The sequence below is a fragment of the Zophobas morio genome, unplaced genomic scaffold, assembly GCF_036711695.1.
Source record: "Zophobas morio isolate AGI-343-1 ecotype UQ-CSIRO unplaced genomic scaffold, CSIRO_AGI_Zmor_V1 ptg000026l, whole genome shotgun sequence".
In the NCBI taxonomy this organism is placed as follows: Eukaryota; Metazoa; Arthropoda; class Insecta; order Coleoptera; family Tenebrionidae; genus Zophobas; species Zophobas morio.
The window spans coordinates 9,016,449-9,044,369 of NW_026972131.1; the positions used below are offsets into that span (position 1 = coordinate 9,016,449).

A 27,921-nucleotide genomic window follows, 5' to 3' on the forward strand; every position below is an offset into this window, starting at 1 on the left:
ATACTACAGTTAAGTTGGTTGTATACGCCAACGAAATTTTATTCCTCAAAAAGAAATAAAAAATAATGCACAAATGGCCAATCGCAGTTATTTCTGAAAAATGATTACATCTAAAACACGCTATGCAGTGAATTTCAATTTAATACTTTCCCTTTCGTTATAGTGTTAATGAACGTACCCGAACGGTCTCAAGCAAGGGATGAATGAGGTGTACGTAAAAGTAACTAAACAGCAGGGGTTGGTAGAATCGATACTAGTATAGTCCATTCATTCCTTACGCATCCTCTGCCCATTTAAAAGTTGAGAAACGAGAAATGTACCGAATAGAACGAATATATTTTGAAATCTACCCTTCTTTTTTTAGGAAGCTATTGGTTTAAGAAAAACCGAATTCCCCCGCATTCGTATTTTCCGCTGTTATTTTTAGTCGCGTTTGACACGTGAGAAAGGGTGCTCACCCTTTCGAAACGAAGCAGCTGTAGACGCAACGAGTGGTGCCAACCCTAGTATTTGACGTGCCGTTCATACCCGCCGGTTTACATTTTTTTTAATTATTGAAATTAATATCTAATTATGTCGTGCGAATTTGTTTACGCAAGAGCATTGGATCCCTGTCAGTTCCCATAAATAATTAGCATTCGCGCACAATAAAACGTCAATTAACCGACAATTATTCAAAATTGGGGTAGTTGCAGCGCGTCAGGAGCAAGGACGCATTTTAGTAAACATGGCGATGTGTTTTCGGCTTGTTTGGGGTGTCCACCTTTTATACATCCATTAGATGAATAGAACCTCGAGCGAAACGGCAGCGACAATAATACACCAGCCAAAGGTAGCCCTTTCCGCCCCTTGTGGCCGTTGCGCTGTATCCGTTTTTTGTTTTTCTAGGTCATTAGTGTTTTTTAGAGTCTTTAAGCTGGCGAATTTCCGTGATGTGTGCGTGTTGAGGGCTCTCGAACAGGACCGGATTCGGAGTACGGTAATATGGATTGGTGTGGGGCAAAGCCTCGCGTCTAGTGGCGGAGTGTCATGCAGTCTGAGCCGGGCCGATACATCAATTCTGTATCCGATCTGCTCTACAGTACTGACGAAATTGAGTTTCTGCTCGACGACATCAGAGACCTGGAGCCGACAAGTTGCAAGCCTGAAGACATTCAGGTACACCGCCTAAGAAGGCACAACTTCTGCATGGCCCTTTGGTCTTGTTTCACTTTCATCGTAGCTTCGTTTTGTTTTGTTGTTTTTGGTTTTGTTCAATAAAGTTTCGTTGTTTTGTTTATTTTGAGTTTCTCTGTGAGCATGCCGTTTTCATTGAGATCATTTCGTCGATAACAGTGGCGTAACAAAGAGAAGAATGTTGGGTGCATTGTTTTTATAATGAAAAGTTTCATTTAAATCTGCGGTTTTTTATTGTCCTGTCTCTTATTAACAAGAAAAAGTTTCGATGATTAATGGTTCCATATCCAAGAGACAGACACAATGCGGAATTATATAAATTTCCCGAATTTAAAACTGGTAAAAGCATGTCTGTTAGTCATATTGTAATAAAAAAAACTATACACCACCTACCCATTTTGCTCTAAAATATTTTAAAAGCAGAGGCAAAATTTGGTAGTTTTAATTTAATTATAAAAGAAAAAAAACAAAGGTTTTGGTCTGAATAGCTATAGCACATGGCACATGCGACACGTGTTTCTTTCATTTATTATTTATTTGTTGTACAAATACATATGGATCTACTATCTAACTAAATAATTACTTATCTGTCACTTGTCTTTCTCTCTCGAATTGTTAAGTTCACACTTATTCAAGTCAGTAAACGAGTAAACCAACAAATCAAATGACAACAGACTACTGCTATTAATTTCAAGTTGGAACACATCATTAAAAAGGCGCCAAAGAAACGATTTAAAATTTACTAAAAAATGAACTGTAGCCTATTTTTGAAATACGAAGAGTAATAAACCTCTAAAAGGTAGATCCTACATACAATCGTAAGATATGCAGGATTATGTCAAAAAAATCTAAAATAATTTAGGTTTTCTGCAGTCTTTGTATCAGTAACACCAGTAACGATCATATTTAGATGACTTTTTAAAGCAATTTTCAGTTCAGCAGTTTTAAAACTCTTTGAAAAAGAGTGAAATTATTGATATTAATATTACAACTACTATGATATTTCCTTATTTTATGTAGGAAGTTTATAACCTAACTGTTAAATGAATGCCCACTGTCTATCAAAAGTATCCTGGGGCCGGATTGGCCGTGAAACAATAACTATAAAACTTCCAGGAAAGTGTCCATTGCATAAAAAAATCTTTTTTTAGTTCTTGCGGTGATATAGTACGGATACCATAGTTAAACTGTACTTTACTTTATTCCGAATCAAAGAAAAATTTAACATTTTTATTAACAATGAATCAGCGAAATCTGTCTGAAATAACAATCCAAGCACTTTGGAAGATGATAGACAACTATTGTTGAGTGAAAGAAAGGTGTGAATTACATGTAATGCCAGGATCTTTTAGAAGCACGTTTTTTTGAATGATTGTCAATTACAAAGTAGGAGGATTGTACAAGGTTTAATTTTTAAAAATCGTATTGTAACATTTATCCGCATTTACTGTTAGATTAAATTTTGTGAACCTGTCAATCATCGTATAAAGATTATTTTGAAAAATAGCAACATCATCCATTTATCGGGACTATAAATTGATGTCGTCCACATATACTAGTGGCCTCCCACTTCAACGTAGTACGCGCAACCAGTTAAACATCCATACAATTTATCGTACACAGAATATAAAACGTTTGTTTCAAGCTTTTACAACTGTAAAAATTATTCTAAGGTTATTTAAACACAACTTCCATCGCCAAGTTTTTTTTCAAATTTGAAGACGAATTTTATTTATTTTTTATGACCTCTGTAATTGAAAATAAAGACATGTATGTAGTGATAAAGTAAAGATAAAGAAACATGCTGTGCACATGCTCTTTTGTAACCCTGGCCAAGTTTCATCACATGTGGTTTTCTCAAAACTTAAAAAATACTTATTCATTATCATTAAATTTAAAAATTTATTTAACTATCCTTATCAACAATTTTGCATAGTATGTGCTACATAAATTTTATAAAGTAACATACATTTGTGGTTTATGAATCCGTATTGAGTTTTCCCCAAAACCTCCAGATTTTTGGAAAAAAAATCAAAGTTGTATAACATTTTGCAATTTAATTTTGAATTTGCAAAACTGAATGCTTTGAAATTTTGCAGATATATCCCCCAAAAAATTGATGACGCCACGTCGAAATTTTGTCGAATAAATCCCACCTAAAATGAGTACAGTATACATATTTTTTACATTTGCTTAAACAAGGTGAAAAATTAAAAAATTAATGATTGAATCAATTTATTTTATTGATTAATTCGGAAACTGCAAAATCGAATGCTTTGAAATCTTGTAAATGTTTTGAAGTTATTGGAAGTATGGTAAATTTTTAATCAAAATTTATCTGTTTGTCCCCCTCCAAAAAATTGATGACGTCATCTCAAAATTTTTCCCAATAATCTAACATGTGCAAAATTTGATGAGTCTATTCTTGTGATTTCTCATTGCTATCATATTTTTTAGATATATCTTATATGTGTCACGCTTCTTTACATTTACTTTAATATTACGTACATATCTTTATTTTCACTCATAAGGATTCGCATAAAAAATTAAATTCGCAAAATCAAATTTTAAAAAACTGTACTTCAAAGGCAAAGGAAGTTCTGTCGAAACAACCTTCGGCGATTTTTTTCGCTAAAAAACTGGATTTGTTTGATTTTATGTCAGGGGCGGCGGAAGTTTTGTCTAATAACTTCTCTTTTTTTATTGTACCAGAACACTGAAAATTTTATACATTTAAATATCGATATATGTTTAAATCCGTTCGACTCTGTTTTGAGAAAAACGCGAAAAACTGTTACTCCCTCTGTGAATACTTGACAGCTGTTTTTTTATAAGAATAGTTTGTGTCATAGTGACATACGTAAACCATATAATATAAAAATTTTGGTGGTATATTTTGAGAAATTATTAATTGAAACTTTCACTTACCTGATTTTGAAACCATCTTTTCGAATTAACTCATTCTGTAACTAACCAATAAGGATTTATCTCAGTTTGACACTAAACAATATAAAAGACGCAGGTTTCAATAATGACTATTATTGTATTGTTACGTTGATCGGGTATTTAAAAATCGGCGTGGGTAAACTCAACAATTTATTTCTTAATAACTCGAATTACACGACTGATTATTATACACCGATTATGTACAAAATAATTCCGGCAACTTGACTGTTCTCTCGTGGACTCGATTTACTGAATAATCATCGTTCCCGACGCTCTATTTCAACCTATACGTTTCTCACGATGGATCGAGAACGTCACTTCGAGGGTTTTCTGGGCCCGTCGCGACATCCGCTTCCAGGCTTTCCTTTAGCGAACGCCGCGCCACCCGGCCGATTAGTCATACTAGAAGAACCATCGGAAAAGCGTATGGGTTTATTTCGTAACAATATCTACTTTTATTAACAAAAATAAAATTGTATTCAAATAAAAAAATAAAGTAAACAAAAAAATTATTCAAAAGGGATATAAACCACTTTTTTTATAATATGATTTTTATTCAACAATTTTTTCATACAACTAGACCTGAATATCTTCAGTCTCTTCACGTAAGCAACCTTCGCCTTCTTCATCGTCAACATTGGCAGTGTATTGTTTAGCACGCCTTTGTTAATTTCATTAAAATTTCCCGGTTTTCTTCATAGTGTTTTTTTAGAAGCATATTTATATCTTGTAGTTTTACGGTTTTTGGTGGATTACCTTCTGACACTGGAACTGGATTAATATTGTCTACGGATCTTCCCTTTTTGGTTATGAGTTTATATTACCCTAAATCTGATCTATAATAACTCTTAATTCAAGATGATCATTCATTTGAAAATCATTAAATTTGTGACAATAAGAAAAACAACAGATCAGACTTTTATTAAACTAATTCTAAAACAATTGACCATGGAATTAACTGTAATATCTGCAATAATGCTTTAGAGGGTGTCCACGTTTTGGTTCACATGTTGCGGTCACCTGATTAGAATACTGAACGCTGATTAGCGAATTTGTAAAAACGCGATATATTGCAAAACAAATTTTCAGAAATTAGAACGTGTCTAATGAGTTTGATAATCCCTGACTTCAGCGAATACCCACATTATTAAATGCTAATAATAATTAAGTAAATACTCCTAAAATTTTTGGAGATGTTTGGGAACGAACTAAAATGCTGAAACTCTCCCCTACCCAAAAAGTCCCATGCAGTGTCCAAGGTGCACTTTCTTTACTGCTAACAACAGACTAAAAATCTTTACTGCAGTAGTAAACTTCAGAAACTTAACAACCAGAACTGTAAAATTAACTCGTAAAAACTAACCTTACGAATTCATCAATTCTTTTGTGGCTTACTTCCTCTAGCCGAGTTCAATACTAAGCAGCTTATTTCCGTTATTCATTCATTACTTTTCTACGTTAATCTTTAGTGTCTTTCTACTAATACATGTTCTCTATTTCTTCAACAAATGTTTGAATGTGTGGAAGGCGAGAAAAAATGTCACTACCTTCTTAGTGGAATTAAAACCCACGTCTCCCATTTGTCGGGTGGCACTAAACCCATGAGGCATCATGATTACCTTTGCTCACTTCCCACATTATATTGTGCCGCCCATTGTCAACCAGTAGTTCAAATTCTTCTGGTTCTCTTCTATTCAAAACTAAACTCTTCTACAACCCCTTCTTTAACTGGGTTGTTTTCTCACCAATCCGCTGCTACTACTTATGTTTTCCAAAGATACGAGCCCTTTAAATTCCACTTTTTGACTTCGGATCGACGCGAAATGTTGTTAACTAAAAAATAATAACCATTCGTTTTATGAATATAGGGTAGGGGAAGTCAAAAATGTTTCTTTTTTCCGTAACTAGATTAACTTTTATTGTAAAACAACTACCACCATTAACTAAGTAGTATATAGGTACAAACCAGAAGCTGCACTATGTCGCTTTATACACTGTATTCTTCTCTTTGACTGCCACTGTTAAAAAATAAATGCACACAACTAGTGTCCCATTCCACGCCGCACCACCGATGTCTACGTGAATGTGGTTGGTTTGCAGGAGCCGGATGGTATGAGTTGTGTGTTGCAGGACTTTGAGATAGCGGGCAGCAGGACGGGGGCCCTGAGCGCGGATTGTGCTGGAGGTTGCGAGTGCGAATCACCTCTGGGCACCGTTAACTCATGGGACTCGCACTCTCACTACCGCCGACGGGTCGCCTCGCCCGATCTGTCCCTATACTCTGGGGTTATCGTCTACTGCGACCACACTCATCTCAAGACGCCCACGGGTTTCGTCCGACTGCTATTACTGGTAAGTAAATATGTAGTTATTACTTATTAGTACGCGGTGGATCAGACAAAAGCTTGTGAACAACTACTGAAAAACTTTAGTTGCCAGTTATAAATGGAAAAACCTCCGTGATACGTCAATCTGTATGCTTTGGATTTTTTGTAAATTTCATGGTTGCATGCATACAAAGATTAGTAACAAATAAACCGGGGGGAAATGCTGAGATATAATAATTCCAAATATTGAAGATGAACTACATACAGAAATAGTAAATAACATTGTATACACGACCCTTATTGGCACTTCAGTTAAATTCATTACACAGTACAGCAGATACGTCTCGGTTCAACGTTTGGACACCATCAATCTTCGACCGAGGATCTGTAATTTATGTTTTTTAAACACTAGGGGCTATTATTAGTAGATATATACATAAAAATGAAAATAATATGTGTACAATACATTTACCAGACTATAGGTGGATAAATACTGTGTGTTCATTAATCATTTGCATAGTCAAAGAGTGCTGCGCGATTTTGAGCGTATGTCTTCTCGGTTTCGGATACTTTTCAGATTATGCAATTAAACAAACACGTGTGTAATGTTGGTTGCATACTGACATAAATCAATTTACAAACAAAGTTTAGCTCTTGCTTGTTGGAAACTAGAAAAACTAGTCCCAGAAAATAACTTCTGCAGATTTGTAAATAAGTTTACTTAAAAGGCGAAAACAAAGTTAAAGAAACTGTGGGGAGTGGTATCCATTCTACTGTATAGATAAATTTACACGTCTTTTCTTCTTATCAAACACACTTTGTTCTGTCTTTCAGTTCTTCTCTGGGATGAACGGGAGTTTTAAAAATAGTGTTTTTTAGACGACCGAACAAGAAGTAATCGTTGCGTTTAGGCTACCTTCTTCGAGCTAAGGGTTGTTAAATTCCGTAAGAATCAATTGTAAACAGTGTCGGAGTGTGCCGCCGGGACAGCGGGAAATTTCCCGGTGGACCCCGAAACAGTTTACTTCTTTTTTTTTTTATACAATTATTTACATGTTTCACATATCCAGGATGTTACAATTACAAATACAATAAATATTCCAAAAAATATAACACACGGATAAAAAATTGCATATGTAAATATTAAATAAGAGCATCTTTTTATAGTATAAACTCAGTACGAAACAATAGGTCTCCCGTTTCCATCTGTCTGCCTACAATAATTTACAATAATAAATATTATTAAAATTTAATAAAATAAGATACTCCTGTAGATGTGGTTTATGAACCCCTGTTGAGTTTTACCCCAGACATCTAGACTTTTGGAGAAAAAATCAAAATTTAGCTTTGAAACTGCAAAACCGAGTGCTCTGAAATTTTGCAAAAGTTTTAAGTTTATTGTAACCATGGTAAATAGTTGATAATTTTTTTTTCGTTTATGTAAAATAATAATGTCATCATTTTAATTTTTTTTCTTTAATTTATACATATTTACCAAATATAAATTTTGGTGATTCCAAAAGCATTGTTTGTTATTTCAAATCCAATTTTCATCTGAATGACTCGAGTTTAAGGATTGGATTATCGGACGTTTTACTTAGATGAAATTTCTAAATTGAAATCAATAGAAAGTAAAATGGTACGTTTCACCTCACACTTTTTTTCATCTATTTAGGCTATTTTTTTTACCTGTTTTTCGTCTATTTTAAGGTACTAGTGTCATTTTTTTAAGCAAGCAGATCAATTTTGACGTTGAAGCTTTTTATTGATTTTTTATAAGTAAATTTAAAAAAATGAATTTTTGGCGTCAAGTTTTTTTTAATGCATTTTTTAACATTCCACCCAGCGAATCCATAGAGAAACCGCTGAGTTTTAGATTTTTACAAAAAAATATAAAAAACTTATTCAACATCACAATTGGCCTGTTAAAAAAATGATGAAATACCTTATAATAAATTAAAAAACAAAATATGGGGTAAAACGCACCACTTTACTTAATACTAATTTGCCCCCTTTTGCAAACTTTTGGATGTGTGATTCATAAATCCGCGTCAAATTTTCACCATAGATATCCAGAGAATTACATACTCCATGTATGTATAATTTAGAATCCGTGTTGATTTTTCCCCTAGACATCGTGATTTTTGGGAAAAATTCAAAATTCAATTACAATTTAACTTTAAAATTGGAGAAGCGAATGTACTGAAATATTCCAAACGTTTTAAGGATACAGGAAAGATGATAAATCGTTAATCAAAATTTGTTTAATTAAGGCCTTCCCAAAAAATTATGACGTTATCTTAGAATTCTACCGAACAAATGTTTTTTAAGTTTTATAAAAAAATATGTTCTTGTATGTGATTTATGAATCTGTACTGACTTTTTATCCTTCGCATCCAGATTTTGGAAAAAAAATTGGTCTAAAGAGTTTAGACAGTACTTCCCTCGCTGTCGGAAACTTGACGACTGCATGCCTATTGTGTTTTTTTTTCTCATTACATTTTTGTAGTGGGAATTTAAAAAAAAATTGTGATGACGTCATCAACATTTTTGCAAGGACACGTATATCAGTTGGGATAGATGTAGTGTAATACTAAGAATAAAATTATTGTATTCCTAAATTTTCGGGAAAATGAATTGGGTCGTTTTGAATATTGATTTCTTATAATCAATAAAATAACGAAACAATTTACTCACGTATACGGCGCCGGTGTGTAATATCTAGAGAGCGGATTTCTGTCGGGCTAGGCAAGGCCAAACTCGGTACGGCTCGTACGGGATGCGAATTCATTGCGGTTGCGGACTGCACTTCGTTTATTTGAGATTAGAATAACGCTGTTTCGTTGCACTCTGCTGTTAATTCCCGTTCTCATTTACTTAGCCGTTTGATTAATAAATCGTTAATTATATTTATGGAATTAGTACCGATTAAATTCAGTGATTATCTATCACCCGGCGATCCAGCATGTCCCCCCCTATAATCGTGACGTAGCCCGACAGAAATCCGCTGTCTAGTAATATGAGGGGCAGCTGAAAATCGTTTATGTATAAACATTCTTAATTTAAGATGACAAGCGTAACAGCATACGTGAGAGTCAAACAGAGAAACTGTAAACAAAACGACCATCGGTTTTATTGCTTCGACTTCCGCTTATTATATAAAACATTGGGTTTTATTTTAATTCTTGACGGTGAAATTCACAATTGGTTGATTATAAACATGTCTATTCCACATTCGCGGAACCAAGTGAGCGCATAAAACTAATGCAGGTCTGTAATGTTAAAGTCGATGTAAATAAGCGTGCTACCCTTATGTTTCAACCGAGTTTTTCCTTTAACAAATTTTGTGTCTACCAAATTGGGTTGGTTGGGGTGTAATACTAATAATAAGTGTTGCCTTTAATTTAATCAATAAAATAAATTGACTTCATTAATTTTTTTGAACCACCTCTTAAGAAAATCTAAAAAATATGAATGGAATGATAAATCACAAGTACAAACTCATCATATTTTTTGCATTTTAGATAGGATTTATTCAGCAAAATTTAAGGGTGACGTCATCAATTTTTTTAGGAGGGATGAACAAATACATTTTGAACAAAAGTTTACCATGCTTATAATAACTTTAAAATATTCCCAAGATTTCAAAGCATTCGGTTTTGTAATTCCCATTAATGCCCGAGTAATTTTTTTTTTATTATTTTGATAAAAATTAGCAAAACTTAATGCAATAGCCCTTCTAAACACAAACTAGCAAAAAAAAACAACTTTTTTTTTGTTAACTATGTTTATTTTATCGTATGATATTTCATACGCTGGTCAAAAGAGTGTATGTGTAAAAAACTTTTATTGAAAAATTAATAAAAAAATACTACTTTTTTCACAAAATATTTATTATGGTGTGTGGTAGGCTCTAAAACAATGTGCTGGATGGAGGCCTACATTGCACTTAACACATACAAACTTAGCACATTTCCCACAAAAACCGCATTTTCGTTGCGTACTGTTGCTATCTACCAGGTGATCCACGCCATTGTATCTAATTTCGGGCAAAACGGCTCTAGTACATTTTGGTTTTGGTCCACCCAAATGTGGAAGCGATGAAAGCAAAGCTAAAACTATTCTGCGAACGAATTCTAGTAAACCAACTTTTGGATGTGCAAATCTATACAGTATCCACATATTTACAACTGCTCCGTTAAAACAAAATCTTACATATGGGCAATACCACTTTTTGGAACGTATGCGAATGCGATATAAGCCTCTCATTTTATCAAACAAATCAACTCCCCCCATTCCTTGGTTATATATGCTGACCAAAGATGGTTGTTCAATTGACACTGTACTTTTATCCTTTCTAGACCATCGCTTGCACGAACCCTTAGATAAGCATATGTCATTGTTGATTAGGTTTGTTGCTATATTAACTTGATTATTATCATGCCATCTCACCAGTGTAATACTACCTTCCTTCTCTTGTAACACATAAGAACTTCCACGTTTTTCTTTCTTCAGATCTTTGAGAGGCGCTTTATCAATTCTGTCTGCTCGAATTGTACCAATGCAATTTATATCATAAGCTCGAAGATTATGGAGCAATGAAAGGGAATTAAAAAAGTTATCTAGATAAACCGTAAAAAAAACTGTCTTACCTTCTACCGCCCAAGGTATGATTTTTCATACGCAAGCTATTGAATTCAATTTTAGGTAAAAAAAAATGCAAAACATGTGAAAAAAAATTATAAACAAAATCTACAGACTTTATTTTATATATATCGCAAGAAACATGCATGGATTTTTCTCTTGTAGAAAAAATAAAAAATTGTAAACTTACCTCTTACTCATTCTGCAAAAAATGAAGGACACCGTTTTGCAAAAACCAATATGATAATGTAACTTTGTTTTAAACAATCTCCAATAAATAAGCACTCGAAAGACCATTAAAAAAGGTAGAGTTTGATATATTTCAAAAGCCGGTTCGTTGTCTTTTGTTTTAAGTACCTAACCTCAAACAGTCCCGTTCATATGGTATGAAAAATCATACGGTGGGCAGTAATGGGTTAAATCGATAAAATAAATTCACGCATTCATTAATTTTTTTGAGTCACCCTGCATATGCAAATCCAAAAATATGAATGGAATGATAAATCACAAGTACAGACTCATCATATTTTGTACATTTTAGATACGATTTATTCGGCAAACTTTTGAGCTGACGTCATCAGTTTTTTGTAGAAGATAACCAAATATATTTTGACTAAAAATTTATTATGCTCTTTATAACCTTAAAACATCTGCAAGATTTCAAAGCATTCGGTTTTGTAGTTCCTGATTAAATCAATAAAATAAATTTACGCATTCATTAATTTTTTTGAGTCACCCTGTATATGCAAATCGAAAAAATTTGAATGGAATGATAAATCACAAGAAGAGACTCACCATATTTTGTACATTTTAGATAGGATTTATTCAGCAAAATTTTGTGGTGACGTCATAAATTTTTTAGGGGGGACGACCAAATACATTTTGATCAAAAATTTACCATGCTTATGATAATTTTAAAATATCTTCAAGATTTCGAAGCATTCGGTTTTGTAGTTCCTGAGTAAATCAGTAAAATAAATTTACGCTTTCATTTATTTTTTTGAATCACCCTGTATATGCAAATCCAAAAAATATGAATGGAGTGATAGATCACAAGTACAGACTGATCATATTTTGTACATTTTAGATATGATTTATTCGGCAAATTTTCGAGCTGACGTCATCAAGTTTTTGGAGGGGATAAGCAAATATATTTTGACTAAACATTTATTATGCTCTTTATAACCTTAAAATATCTGCAAAATGTCAGAGCATTCCGTTTTGTAGTTCCTGATTAAATCAATAAAATATATTTACGCATTCATTAATTTTTTTGAGTCACCCTGTATATGCAAATCCAAAAAATATGAATGGAGTGATAGATCACAAGTACAGACTCATCATATTTTGTACATTTTAGATATGATTTATTCCACAAACTTTTGAACTGACGTCATCAAGTTTTTGGAGGGGATAAGCAAATATATTTTGACTAAACATTTATTATGCTCTTTATGACCTTAAAACATCTGCAAGATTTCAGAGCATTCGGTTTTGTAGTTCCCGATTAAATCAATAAAATATATTTACGCATTCATTAATTTTTTTTTAGTCACCCTGTATATGCAAATCCAAAAAATATGAATGGAGTAATAAATTACAAGTACAGACTCATCATATTTTTACAGTTTAGATAGGATTTATTCGGCAAACTTTCGAGCTGACGTCATCAATTTTTTGGAGGGGATAAGCAAATATATTTTGACTAAACATTTATTATGCTCTTTATAACCTTAAAACATCTGCAAGATTTCAAAGCATTCGGTTTTGTAGTTTCTGAGTAAATCAATAAAATAAATTTACGCATTCATTAATTTTTTTGAGTCACCCTGTACATGCAAATCCAAAAAATATGAATGGAGTGATAGATCACAAGTACAGACTCATCATATTTTGTACATTTTAGATATGATTTATTCCACAAATTTTAAAATGCTGTGAAATGAGGACATAAAATCAACCAAATTAATTTTCAACTACCGTGGATCCTTGTAATCTGAATGTGCTAAAAGTCCAATTCGGTCGAAGTATAAACATAGTCAGAAGTTAAGCATATACTGAGAAATTGAGAATGTTAATATATTTTCCTGTTAGTTATCTGCTTTAAATATATTTAAGATTTAAAGACGTAGGAGTTGCAGCGATATTAATTATGCCCTATAGTATAGATAGGAGTTAACAGTTATCAAAAAACGAGAATCGCAAAATATATTTTTATAATTTTTTAAAGAAACGGAAATTGTCGGACTATACTTCAAGGACGAGGGAAGCTCTATCAAAATAACTTTCCACAATTTTTTACTAGTTTTTTTTTGGTAGCGTAATCAAAATTCCAAAAACAACAGTGGCGGCTGGTGACCTTTTGAAATGGGGGGACACAATTTGATTGATAAGTTAAATATGAAGATATAAAACAGACGGAAATAAATACAAAAATACATTCAATAAAAATAAAAAAGGATTTCTCCACATACTTTTTTGCCTTCGGTGTTCATGGCATCTAAAAGTTCATTTTGGACAGTTTTAGGCGTTCCTTTAAAAACCGTTGCTTCTTTCAAATGATCTGGTAAAGTCCAATGCAGCCATAAAATCAGTCAGACCTCGAAATATACCTGGATTTTGTGATTCCCTATTTTTGTCATATCCACGTGAAGCAAATTCAAACACTCCACAAAATTTTATACACTTTATCAATCGGGGTAATATATGGCGATTTTTGTCGACCCTTGCGTTATGTGCCCGAATATTATTAACATAAGCGGTGTGTAGTTGTTTCCGAATGTCTGTATTACCGAGAAAATTATCCAAGAATATTTATCATACGTGTTCGCGCAGAATTAAAATTAAAACCCGCGATAGTAACTCAATCCTCCAGAGCACGGTGGCAACGGGCTCACAATCCAGGCGCATATCAGGCGGCTACGACGTGTAGTTTCCATGGCAACGGTGTAAACAAAACATCTAAATGAGCCATGATTCGGTCCATTCCGTCTCTGTGCCGGGCTTTTATCATCATTTCATCAGAAATAACATATCATATATCCAAGACACATCTTTAGATGCAAGTGGAAGTAAGTTTTGATACATTTTATATAAGTGGAGCGAGATAAAAAAAATTAGTTTTGATAATTATGATACAATTTTTTTAAATATTGAAAATTACTATTTTGCTATGTCCAGTGTGTTTGTAAACGTTGTAATTTTGAGAGGCACGTGCCCTTGTGCCCCGCGGCACCAGCCGCCCCTGAAAAACAATATAATTTTTTCAAAATGCCAATGTCGCCGGTAAAACTGAAAATAATAATAGTAATACACTTAACATACTTATTCTATTTAAATTTCCCGGTGAACCCCCCATGTCCTCAATCCGACACTGATGGTAAAATAACAACTTGCATTAATTACACTTTTTTAGTCTTTCATAATTCTGAACGAACATTATTTTTGTAGTAATTATTGTACTAACCGCAAATAATATAAATATTAAAATAATTTACAAAACTTTAACACTAAATTACAAAATTACTCCAGTATGATCTTAAAATTCACAGACCCATACCTATCTGACAGCATTTTATCTTTAATTTCTTATTTTGCTCAACAATAAAATACAAATCATTTGACGAATACCTAATTTCATATTTTCTCTACATTTTATTATTTCTACAACACGAAAATGTCGCTTCCCCGTCTGTCTGGTGGCGATTCCTCTGGACAATGTTTACAATTTATTCCACATATTATCACAAACTCACCGATTTTTTTTTAAATCGGTTATAATCTCCACCCTGTTTTTAGAAGACAGCAAAAATACATGCCACATTGCTATCACATATATTATCATAACAAAGGTATACGACGTTCTGATATTTATTATATTTGCGACAAGGGAAAGAGAAATTTACTGACGTATTTATAACATAATATTATCATTTTACGCTCAGCTGCATACATGTACTTACCTAAACAAGTTTATTATGTCGTGTATGGATGGATAATAATTCCTGCATAAATGCTTACCGATTATTCCACCCTGTCGTAAAACCACATACGGGAAACTAAGACACACTGAAACAACTCACAGTAAAAATTACAATTATTTTAAAAATAAATAAATACATATAGAAAATCTATTTGTTTATTAATAAAATTTCATAATCCAACATGCAACTTGCAGTTCAACTTCAGCTACACACTGATTGTTACAGTTAAGGGACGAAAAACAGAAACATATACAGTTCTTTTAATTTATCGAAAACAACACTTCCAACATTATACTTAATAACGATTTTGCAGGTATATTAGCAATTTTTATTTACAGCATCTGGCAGCAACATTAATTTAAATAGTTGCCACTTAAATCTAATTTCATACTTAAAGTGGATCTATCGTATTATTGTGACGTATCATTCACAAAATTTACATTACCTGCTGTTACTCTATTCTAAAATTGTATGTTTGGTCATTTGGTCAACGTACAATGTTAGGACTTACAGTATATGTCAAAGCAGTTTTGTAGTACTAAGTACGTAGGTGGTATTTAAAATTTCTAGACATGCCTTTATCTATATAAACGAACGACTTAATAATAATAATTATTGATTACAGATGTTAAGTTTTAACTCACAAACGCGCGCAAATGGTTTTAAACTTTAAAACAAAAAGGTTGCATTAGAAATTACATACCTACTTATAAACCTAGACTTTTCCACCTGAAAACATTGCTTAAGACGGAGATTTTAAAATCCAGAAATGTTTCGTGCTAAAAATTCAAAATTGTGATATGGATAAGTCAAGTGTGGTGTGATCCTGAATTGTGAGTCCCACTTGCCACGTATTTTTAAAACTATTAACCGAAGTCAGTCTACATTTTAATTAATCCTAACGTAGCGTCATACATACATACTTATGTAGAGGTTTTCCGGATAAAACTCCGCGGCCTAATATTCTAAGAACAGGTAGATATTTTAAAATTCTGTAAACACCATTGGTCTTACTTTGAAGGTGGAAGCTTAATTTAGTACACTGCAAATAGGACACATTATAGCGTCAGAAACCTTGAACTTGTGATAACCCAAACATCTCGCCCTAAATTGACATGCGAAAAAAAAAATGAAAAGCTCGCGAAGATTTCAAAAATTCAAAAATTTGGCCTTGGCTGTGATCGTCTAACAAAATGGAAACAATTGTGTTTGTTTTTCTTTGTGGCGGAATGCTTTCAGATGCAATGGCAAAGTATCGCTAAATAAAACACAAAATGTATGGAGGACACAGAACATTTATTCCTCCACTGACAAAAAAAAAGAAAAAAAAGCTGCGACTAAGTTGCGCGGTTGAAGACCTTCTTAGTTCTCAGCTACAAAAAAAAACTTGCCTAAGTAGGAATGAAATCAAATTAAACGTTTTGAATGCCTATGACTCCAAAAGTTGAAGGGGTACCCGGGTCGCTGTGTGTGGCGATAAACTATTTCAATTTCATTATAGAGCACAGCAAGATTACCCATAGGTGGCGTTGTAGCACGAGCGGAATTTGGGGCTCCTGGTTGTGGCTGTTCTTCCACCACGACGGTGATTCTACTCTGTTCTATCGGTAAGCACATGCCCCTCAGTACGGCTCTATCACGCCGAAACATGCCGCGCTAACAGGCCATTATGGTCGCAAACTCGTGGTTGGAAATTTCGGCTATTAGAACAAGCCGAGAGTGTCCCGTCATCCCGACCGCTCCTCTGACTTTTGTGCAGATGGCGCGATAAATCTAGCCAGCTCGACTAGGAACCGCGTCCTCCGCTCGTGAAATTTTAAACAGCAAAGAATTCTTATCTGAGATTAAGACTGGATAGCAGACAATTTATTAATCAACAAAATATTTACGTGGTAGAAAAAAAACTAGCAAAGATTTATAAAAACAAAAAAAAAGGTCTGGTGTAAAGTAAAACTTGTACACAACATGAAAATTTATGTCCAATTTAAATTATACAGTAAAGAAAATTACTGAGGCTAAAATTGTGTGTGTGTGTGTGTGTGAGAGAGAGAGAGAGAGGGAGGCAGAGAACAATTGCATGAGGTTAAAAATTGCAAAGCTAACAAAATTACATGAGTCTAATATTGGCCATACTTTATCAACGATTCAAACAAAGAATTTACATGATGTTAAATAATGCCGCACTTTATGAACGATTCAAACAAAGAATTTACATGATATTAAATTATGCCACACTTTATCAACGGTTCAACCAAAGAATTTACATGTTGTTAAATTATGCCACACTTTATTAACGATTCAAACACACTTTATCCAAGTTGACTGGTTACTTAAAACAATTAGCTTTGAGAGATTATATTGTAAACTGTCCTCAGCTTATCCCAAACAAACACACGACAAATAAACACAAAATGCATCCCTCGTCGCGAGAAATGCTTCTCGGTGGTGTAATTTCCCTTGTCAACTAAACTTAATCTAGCTTCCTTACCGCGTGCTTTCACTCACCAAAACAAAAAAAACAGTGACGCGTCACCACCCTCTAGCAAACAAGTGAACTTCACTATCAACCCTGTCATTAGATACTACCTAGAAATTCCGTAGGACAGCTACCAACTACCAGAAAAAAATTAAACTTGCACATGGTTGCCTATGTTTAACAAATTTTCTTGAATACATTTTTTTTTAATTCAAATTATTCAAATGCGATTTCGCGCGTTGATTATAGATTCAGAATTAAATTGCAAAATATTATATAATTTTGATTTTTTTTTTCCAAAAACTCAACACGGATTCATAAACCACAGGTACAGGACTATGTTACTTCATACAATTTAAAACCCATTTACTATCTACAGTTTTATAGTGACGCCATCACATTGCCGGTGGGGATGATAAGACAAAGTTTGGTTAGCGTTTTACCATATACATGATATACATAATATACATATAAAATTTGACAACAATCTGTAGTTTCTGAGATTATCTGTCTAACAAAATTTGACATAGACGGCGGACCGACAGACAAACAGACGGACGGAAACAGAAGACCCATATATTGTTATACTCTAGGCGTCATGATATATCGAGAAAATGTGAAAGTAACCAGTCGCCCGATGGACGCGATTACAATACTTCCTTACCTTACGCTCGGGAAGTAAAAATTTACAACTTACTAAATTATGCATCCCAATTCAAGCCTTAACAACAGCGTTTACATAATTTGAATTTGTCTACCCGTTCTCAGGATGTTAAGAAGTGGAGTTTTATCTGTGACACCTTTATAGCACATTGCATTTGTTTTTAATTGTTTTTAATTGATTTACAATAGTTTTCGTCGTGCATTAATCAAAAATACTAGATCGCAGACAAGCACAAACTGTCAATGAATAATTTGTGTCAATATAACTATCGAGAAAGCAATTAAAAATACAATTAAAGACAGCCATAGATTCTGGAAAGCACATCTTTACACATTTTTTATTGAAAATTTATATTCTCCATACTTTTATTTTTCTAACGACGTCTGGAAGTGTGGAGCCAATCTAATAAATAAGTTAAATCAAAATCACTATTTATTATTCACAATCTCCATTTCCCGTCGTAAAATAAATGTCAATTACTATTTGTTCAGTTCATAAAACCCAGCTTCCTCACTCACTACCCATACTCTAAATTGTACTTTATTTACAGCTTTGATAGTCGATGAAACTGTACAGTGTAAATTTATTTCACAAGCTTGCTTATCGAACTTGCAACAGTATAAAAGGCACTTTACCAAGTAAACTTAGGAAATAATAAATCGATAGATAGGGTGGGCTGCCTTCACGACACTTTATAATTTCATTAACCAACAGCGTCGTAAACAGAACACGTTTCAGAATGAAAAGTAAGTCAAAGATACACGTTGGAGGTTGACAAAACCACAAAATGTGGAAAACGCGGTTCATATGATTTCTTATTTTTGCAAAGTTCGACTTGACTAACTTACACCTGTGCAACTGCACCTTTACACAAACCGTGGAGACAGAAATAATTCTAGTAATTTCTCCCCTACGTATCCAGTAGAGCCGCCAGAAACGGTTAAATTAACAAGAAATATAAGGTAACAGTGGTCTATTAGCCCGTAATGGTAACAAAAAACGATAGCAATTTTTTAAAAATTAATCAAAACAATAATTTTACAAAAAAAAAATACATATCAATATTGTATTCATAAAAGATATTAAGTAAGATATCCCTGGTAGGAAATTGTATTCTGTAAAATGAACTTCTGTAAGTTATAAAATTGTATATTTTTGTAGTAGCGTTTTAAAATTTATTATACTATGATCACAACACTGTTATTCAAATTAAGTTAGTTGTATTAATAAAGAGGACCTATGAGTCGATAATTCGAATGTCTTATTAAAACCGTTTTTGTTTTATTCAACTACCTACGATAAGAAAACAGTTGTTGCTAATACTAAAAGAAACTTAATTTAGCTGAGTGAATTCAATTTTTAAATGGAAAGTTTAATCCACGCTTTTTAACTGAAATGAAAGAAAGAATAAACTTTTAACAAAAGCTCCGAAAGTAATTACATCGGGGACTTGACAAAGCTCATCCGACACTTTTGAATTAATATAAATTTTCACTTTCAGGTGACCACAATTGCCTGTCTCACATGCCTGTGTACTTCAGGGACTGTAAAAGTAGGCCTATTTATGCTTCCGCTGGTCGGACGTTTACGGCTGATGATGTTCGTATCTTTATTGAGTTTATTTGTCACTTGTCTCCTACTGTTTCTTGATATATCCCACATTGTTTACTTGTTTCCTTTTAATTGGGGTAAAGTGGTAAGTGAACGTCTTTTTCTGCTAATTTTTATGTACCTGTTTGTTTTTTTACAGAACGCATACTTTTACGTCAGCCTTAGCGTTCTGTTCCTCATAGCGTCATCATTAATTTTTCATACAATATTTTTATCAGAGGCCTTTTACTGGGTTCCGAAATGGACGCATCATCAATTGCTAATTACGGGGGTAAGTTTTTTAAATGCATGTGATTAATTATTAACTTTTAGCTGATAATGTTACACATCATTTCAAGTCATGTTTATTTTATAATTATATTTTTTTTTGTGATATTTTATTCACATTACATTTCGGTGAGAAATTGTATTTAAAACAAGTTTCAGTATACCAAAAACATATTATTTTCCCCGCAATGCCAAATATTTCAACGAACTCCTGACACGATTCAACAGTTCGCTCATTTTTTAGTTAGTTTGGTTCAAAATACACGTCGACGCTGTTAAAATTTCTGGTGTCGCGAGGATAATAACGTGTTTGTGCTTTTAAATACTAATGCCGACTTGTTGTGCAGAAAATTATCAATAAGCTAAAGTTTATTTTATATACTAAAGGATAACGGTTCAGTTTACATTAATATACATATAAATAATGTAATGTTTCCTTAATTTGCTTTTGATCAGTGCCCACAGCCAACAATTACATTTAAAACAAATTTTCTAATATGGTGGATGCGCCGGGAAATTTTATATTCGTAATAATCCTTTTCTTAGATTTTCGTATTACCCTTATTATCACTATTACAGCGGCAGGTACAGTATAATATTTACTACTTGCAACGTTATACGTGTAGTTAAATTTAGCAGAAAAAAGTCAATTTTGTAATTGTTAATAACCGTTTTCTATTTAGAAATTAAAAACAAAGTGTTTAGTTTTTGCACGTTGCATATTCAAATCTGCTACTAAAGTGGTCCTCGTTTCTTGTATATTCAGTTTAGAGTGAAATATACAGGGTGAGTCACTAAGCGCGCTTCTTGATATCGCATTAATTATTAGAAATATCAAAAAAAAATCAAAGAGGAAAATTGTACGGTTCTTTGAGGAAGATACGCAAAGATTATTTTTAACTATACAGTTTTTAATTATACTCTTATCGATCTATTCTTAGGCATTATAACTACAGTTTATTTTTGAAATTCTGGTGCAACATTGATACGTTGTTCCAATTTTCTTGCTTGCAGTAGGGTGATTTTTAAAATCTGTGTTACAAGGTAGGTAAGAGTTTTTTTCTTGCGGTATAAATAAAATTTAATCTAAAATACAAAGTGTTTCCAAAAAAAAAATTACTTATTACAATTTTCAAATGTCAATATTTCACTTTTGTGTTAATATTTTCGATATTTGTAAACTGTAGCGTTTTGCTTTTTTTTAACGTATATTAAATTTTAATTTATATGACTAAGTTGTGGCGGTTGAAGACACGTCTTAATGCTCAGCTACAAAAAAAACTTGCATAACTTTGAATGAAATCAAATTAAACGTTCTAAAAATATTTGAATATCACAAATTCAATAAAAACAAGGAAAAATCTAAATTACAGTAATTGGATGCAAATACAGCAGACGTGTGGCGGCAAATTTAAAATAAGGGCAGTCAATAAGAGAACAAAATATCAATAAAACTCTATGCAGTGGCAGCGACATCAGAGCGCTATAAGGGTGTGGCGATCCAACTATCTCAATTTCATTCTAGAGCACAACAAAATTACCCATAGGAGCACGAACGGAGTTTGGGGCTCCTGGTCATGGCTGTTCTCCCTCTATCACGAAGAAACGTGCCACGCGAGCAGGCCGTTACACGATCGTAAACTCGTGGTTGGAAATCACGGCTATAAATAAGCTGACAGCGTCACGTCGCCCCGACCACCCCAGACTTCAATTCAAGTCTGCGTCTTTTGTGCAAATGACGCGACCACCAGCTCGACAAGGAACCGCGCACTCCGCTTCCGCCACGTGTTTCTGTGTTATTGAACCTCAATTCCACTTAAATGTGCAAAAGTGAGCAAAGAATTCTTATCTGAGATTAAGATTGGACATCAGACAATTATATGATGGAAGCATTAATCAACAAAATATTTACAAAACAAAAAACTAGCAAAGATTTATAAAAACCAAAAAAGATCTGGTGTGAAGTAAAACTTGTGCAGACAAAAAATTACGTGAAATTAGAAACGGCAGAACATGAAAATTTACGTTCAATTTAAATTATACAGCAAAGAAAATTACTGCGGGTAAAATTGTGAGATAGAGAAAAATTGTACGAGGTGAAAAATTTCAAAGCTAACAAAATTACATGAGTTTAATATTTGCCACACTTCAACGATTCAAACAAAGAATTTACCTGATGTTAAATTATGCCACACTTCATCGACGATTCAAACAAATAATTTACCTGATGTTAAATTATGCCACACTTTATCAACGATTCAAATAAAACTTATCAGGCGTTGCGAGAAAAGCTTCTCGGTGATATGATGATGATAACGATAACTGCCTAAGGGGAAAAATGTTTAATCCCCCGTACCTCAGTTCACGATATTATGAATTCTACCGCACTTTCATGGTCCTTTTTCCAGAGTGGTACAATATTAGGTTAATTTAACTGCCGTAAATGAACTATTAATAATCTTGTGTAAGGAATTAAGAAGTGTTATCCAGAAACCTTATTTAGTGGATGAATATGAGTTCTGACTAAGTGAATCTCATGAAATCTCCTAGCGAGTGCTGTATCTAAACAAACTCCTGACTATTAAATCGTGTTAGAACTAGTAACTGTTAAAATCCTTACATGATCTGTGAATTTACAAACAATAAAACAAATTTACACCACGTGTTGGCGTCCGTCGAAAATTCGCCTATTTTCGCTTCGAAAAACCGCAAGAATTAGCTACGCGTGTTGGGGCAACTGTGACGATTAATTTTCGTTAAACAAAGGCTTCCCCTTTTTTAACTACCAAACCAACTAAACTTAACCTAGCTAACTCACCACGTTGTTCCAATTTTCTTGCTTGCAGTAGGGTTATTTTTAAAATCTGTGTTACAATGTTGGTAAGAGTTTTTGTGGTATAAATAAAATTTAATCTAAAATACAAAGTGTTTAAAAATAACTTATTACAATTTTCAAATATCGATATTTCACTTTTGTTTCAGTATTTTCGAAATTTGGAAACTGTAGCGTTTTTTTAAACGTACATTAAATTTTACTTTATATGATACCACAACAAATCGCGTATTTTATGTCACCATAAAATATTACAACACCGATCTTAAAATTGGGATTTTTTTTTAAATCTCGCATCGAAATTTCAAAAATAAACTATGGTTATAAAGCCTAGGAAGAGACTAAAAAGACTGTGTAAAAATAGATAGGGTGATAACCCAAACATTCCGCCTTAAATTGACATTTGAAAAAAAAAATTGAAAGCTCGCGAAAAATTCAAAAATTTCGCCTTGGCTGAATGCATTCAGCTGCAAGTGGTGGACCCCAAGGTTGGAAAAGTGGCGTTAAATAAAACACAAAATATATGGAAGCTACAAAATCATTTATTCCTCCATTGACAAAAAAGAAGAAAAAAAAAGTTGCGACTAAATTGTGCCGGTTGAAGACACCTCTTAATGTTCAGCTACAAAAAAAACTTGCCTAACTTTGAATGAAATCAAATTAAACGTTCCGAATCAATGCAATTTATTTCAATACCACAAATTTACTAACACAAAGAAAAATCTTAATTAAAGTAACTGAATGCAAATACACAAGTTATTACGGACGTGTGGCGGCAAATTTAAAATTATGGCAGTCAACAAGAGAACAAAATTTTAATAAAACTCTACGCAGTGGCAGCGGCATCAGAGTGCTGTAAGAGTGTGGCGATCGAACTATCTCAATCTCATTCTAGAGCACAACAAAATTACCCATAGGGGGTGTTGTAGCACGAGCGCAGTTTGGGGCTCCTGGTCGTGGCTGTTCTCCTTCCAAGCACTGCCGCCCAACACCCCTCTATCACGAAGAAACGTGCCGCGCGAGCAAGCCGTTATGATCGCAAACTCGTTGTTGGAAATCACGGCTATAAATAAGCTGACAGCGTCACGTCATCCCGATCACCCCTGTTTTGTGCAGATGGCGCAACCACCAGCTCGACAAGGAACCGCGCACTCCGCTTCCGCCACATGTTTCAGTGTTATTTAACTTCACTCAATTCCATTTAAATGTTGAATTTCGATGACTCTGGTATTAAATTACAACTGAACAAGTGTTAAAGCTTCAAAAAGAGCAATAGACAACATTTAAATTTGCCTCTCTCCTGAAATTTTATATTTATATATAAGAATTTTTATCTGAGATTAAGATTAGACATCAGACAATTATCTGATGGGAGCAATAATCAACAAAATATTTACAAAACAAAAAACTAGAAAAGATTCATAAAAACAAAAAAAGTCTGCAAAGAAAATTACTGAGGGTAAAATTGTAAAGCTAACAAAATTACATGAATTTAATATTTGCCACACCTTCATCAACGATTCAAACAAAGAATTTACCTGATGTTAAATTATACCACACTTTATCAACGATTCAGACAAAGAATTTACATTATGTTAAATGATGCGTTGATTCAAGTGACTGGTTACTTAAAACAATTAACTTTGAGAGTTTATATTGTGGACTGTCCCCAGCTTCTCCCAAACAAAACACATGATAAACACACACAACATGCATCCAGCGTTGCGGGAAAATATGTCTCGGTGATGTGATGATGATGATAACAATGATGACTGCCTAAGGGGAAACATTTTTAATCCCCCCGTACCTCAGTGCACGATATTATGAATTCTACCGCACTTTCACGGTCCTTTTTCCAGAGTGGGACAACGTTAGGTTAATTTAACTGCCGCAAATGAACTATTAGTAATCTTGTGTGAGGAATTAAGAAATGTTATAGTGAAACACTTAAGTATAAGTATCCAGAGACCTTATTTAGTGGATGAGGGTGAGTCCTGACTAAGTGAATCTCATGAAATCTCCTAGCAAGTTCTGTATCTAAACAAACTCCTGACTGTGTTAAGAACTAGTAACGGTTAAAATCCTAACATGATCTGTGAATTTACAAAGAATAAAACAAATTTACACCACGTGTAAGTACGCAAGAATTAGCTACAACTAAACTTAACCTAGCTAACTCATCACCTAGTTTCACTTACAACAAAAAAAAAAAGGGACGCCTCTCACTCCTCTAGCCACAAAATCAACCTCTACCAACCCTCTCAACAGAAAATTCGCTGTTTTTTTTTCAGCGTGAAATTTTAAATCAAACTTGGTCACCACAATAGGTTGCTCGATTAAAAAAACTAAGTTGTGTATAGGCGAAATTAATTGTAATGTATGCTATTTAAAGACCGTACAACTCCTGTCTAGGATTTTTTTCTATCTCTACTGTAATAAATTTATATGATATCGAGGACCGCATGCTTACTGACTCATCGTGTATATATATTAAGGACAGTCAAAATTTATGCATTTTGTTCCTAATCTTTCATAGATAGTATTTAAGAACTCTAGTTGCGCCTTACAAAGGTCAGATTAGTTCACTATTTCTCTTAGTAAACACATAGTTAATAAGTAATTAGTGTTAAAATAGCAAAAAACTGTTTTAAATTGCGTATTGTGCATTAATATATTTTTCGGGCCACCATTCTCTAATACCGAGTGACTATTAATGTTTGTGATTTTTTTGTCAGGTTGGCAACCGATTTAAAATTTTATATTGACGTACCTGATTGTCAAAGCTGCCATCGTCTCAACCAATCAACATGTTTGTTAGGCGTACTTATGTCAAAGTTTACAACTCTGAACTGACTTACTAGCATGGATACCAATAATTCAGAATTGCCAACACAAAAATTAGCTTCAGTCATTAATAATCACTTCGCTAATGTTCGTATTCGCAAAAACTTAGTTCCTGGCCTTGTAGTGCAAATAACTATACAAATATAAATAAACTGGTTTTCAGCATGTTATAATTATTCTTACAAAAATGATCTATTTAAATAAACTAATTCGTTAAATTTGGAAAAACCAAAATTGTTTCAGCAAAGGTTTCAAAATATTAGGATAACGTAGAATTCTTTTATAAACACTCTGTATACCAGGTGTTCCATTTTACCGATTCCACTTTAATGCATGATTTATTTAAAAGACAGAAATTTGAAATATAGAACGATGAATTGCACAAGAAAATCTAAACATAAATATACACACCATTCACATCACATCGCCTTTGGTTTTTTCGGAATTGATATAAACTTTTTCTTTTCAAATGGAACATGAAGTATGTCTTTAAACGCGTTGGATAAAATATTTTTATAAATAATGAAATAACACCTTTAATATTTTGTGTACCAAAATTTTTAAAATTCTTTTAAATAAAAAAGAGGATGAGGAAGGTGACAAAATAGTCGGTTTTGTTTTGGTATAGCTAAAGTGGGACACCTGTATATTCGAACATAAATAATAACTGATGTTTTAGTAACACGTGGTGTTGGTAACACGTAATAAATCTGCACGACCAATTTCAATGTTTTTACTTATTAGGATATCTTAGATAACGTGTATAGTTATTGTTTTTTGTGATAGTTCTTCTCAAAGGTCGTAAATTTCCGTTGACTGGATTTTTAATTCCGTTGCAGTGTTTGGGGTACCTGTGCTGCTTTCAGTCGGCGATTCTCTCGCTGATCCAGAAATGCACGATTGGCCATTATCAACCCGTCGCCGAAGATCCAAGTTTGAATTTACAGGAGCGGCAAACGTCGTTACAAAACTCGCCTGAACATAAAGCGAATCAGACAACGCACAATTACAAGCCTATCGTCAACTACCCAGTAGTGGCGTCGACTTCTAGACAAGAAGCCAGCAGTTACCTCGATGATGTACAACCTTGTTCGTCGAAAAGTTCAGATCCGTATAGGGTAGCATGATATTTAACACAAAAACAAGAAACTCTTCTAAAATGCCTTCAACTTTAAGTGTTTGTTTTAACCGTAATGTGCATCGCCAGTTATCAGTGAATGTGTCAGAGACCAGATTATGTTCGAGGTCCTTACAGCCAGAAGTGCTAAGTGTGGTTCAAAATTTAGATAGTATAACACCAGTTAACAAAAATATTATATCATTGTTTTGACAAGAATGTTTTTATTTTGAATTTTTACACGGTATGTAAAAATGTATAGAAAAATAAAAAATTATTCCAAATTTATTGCAATATTTGCAAGATTAGTAAGTATACGGATCCTGCAGCAAATTCACTCGTTCAGAATAGGCAACAAGAGTCATTTATTGTAAATAGTTTATTTTAGATTTTTATCGATTTTTATTAGTATTTATATTCTGTACAGTATTATTCACCGATTTCTAACAAGACAACAGTCGTTTAATTTAGACATAGCTCCAGAAATTTTCATAATATAAGACAACAAAGTGTTCAATAATATATAATTTGTTTTATTGTGTGTATATCTACCTAAACACAAAGTCCATGTTTTGTATTGTATGTGACGAATTTATATTCATTTGTAGGCTACAACAGCAAAATGGTGCTGAAAAACATTTTACAAATGTTTTTCCCTAGACTTTACGTGTGATTCTAAACGATTCTAAATTCAAAGAAAAAATGCTTCGCGAACCGAACACTTTCATTAATTAATGAAAATTGACTACTTGAAACCAGGAAATTAATTAGATGAGTAACTTCCGGTACTTTAATGCATTTATTATTGGACATAAATTGCCGGAAACTTATTTTCTCCCCCAAAAAGGGGGAGAGATTTCAGTAATGACTCAGGAATACATATCCCGAAAGTTGTTTTTAATCCCACTAACTGCTCCAAAAACGCTACATCATTACGACACACAGCCGTCAATAAGAAAACAAATATTTTCCTTGTTCAGACTGCAACATTTTTGTATTGACGGGGCGTTCAGATATTGAACGAGAACAGTGA

The 27,921-nt window shown here is 33.4% G+C and overlaps 1 protein-coding gene across 2 annotated transcripts; it reads left to right on the forward strand.

Annotated features, from left to right (window-relative positions):
• Positions 1 to 419: 419 nt before the first annotated feature.
• On the forward strand, positions 420 to 27,828 carry LOC135136664 (uncharacterized). 2 transcript variants are annotated; one of them, XM_064066061.1, is made up of 6 exons: positions 420 to 832; positions 889 to 1,158; positions 6,223 to 6,474; positions 19,718 to 19,912; positions 19,967 to 20,098; positions 26,611 to 27,828. In XM_064066061.1, the coding sequence occupies exons 2-6, from the start codon at positions 1,030 to 1,032 to the stop codon at positions 26,896 to 26,898; spliced, it is 996 nt and encodes a 331-aa protein (XP_063922131.1). In that variant the 5' UTR covers positions 420 to 832; positions 889 to 1,029; the 3' UTR covers positions 26,899 to 27,828. The 2 variants fall into 2 exon arrangements, with proteins under 2 accessions (XP_063922131.1, XP_063922132.1); XM_064066062.1 differs by having other exon boundaries at positions 6,253 to 6,474.
• Positions 27,829 to 27,921: the final 93 nt, after the last annotated feature.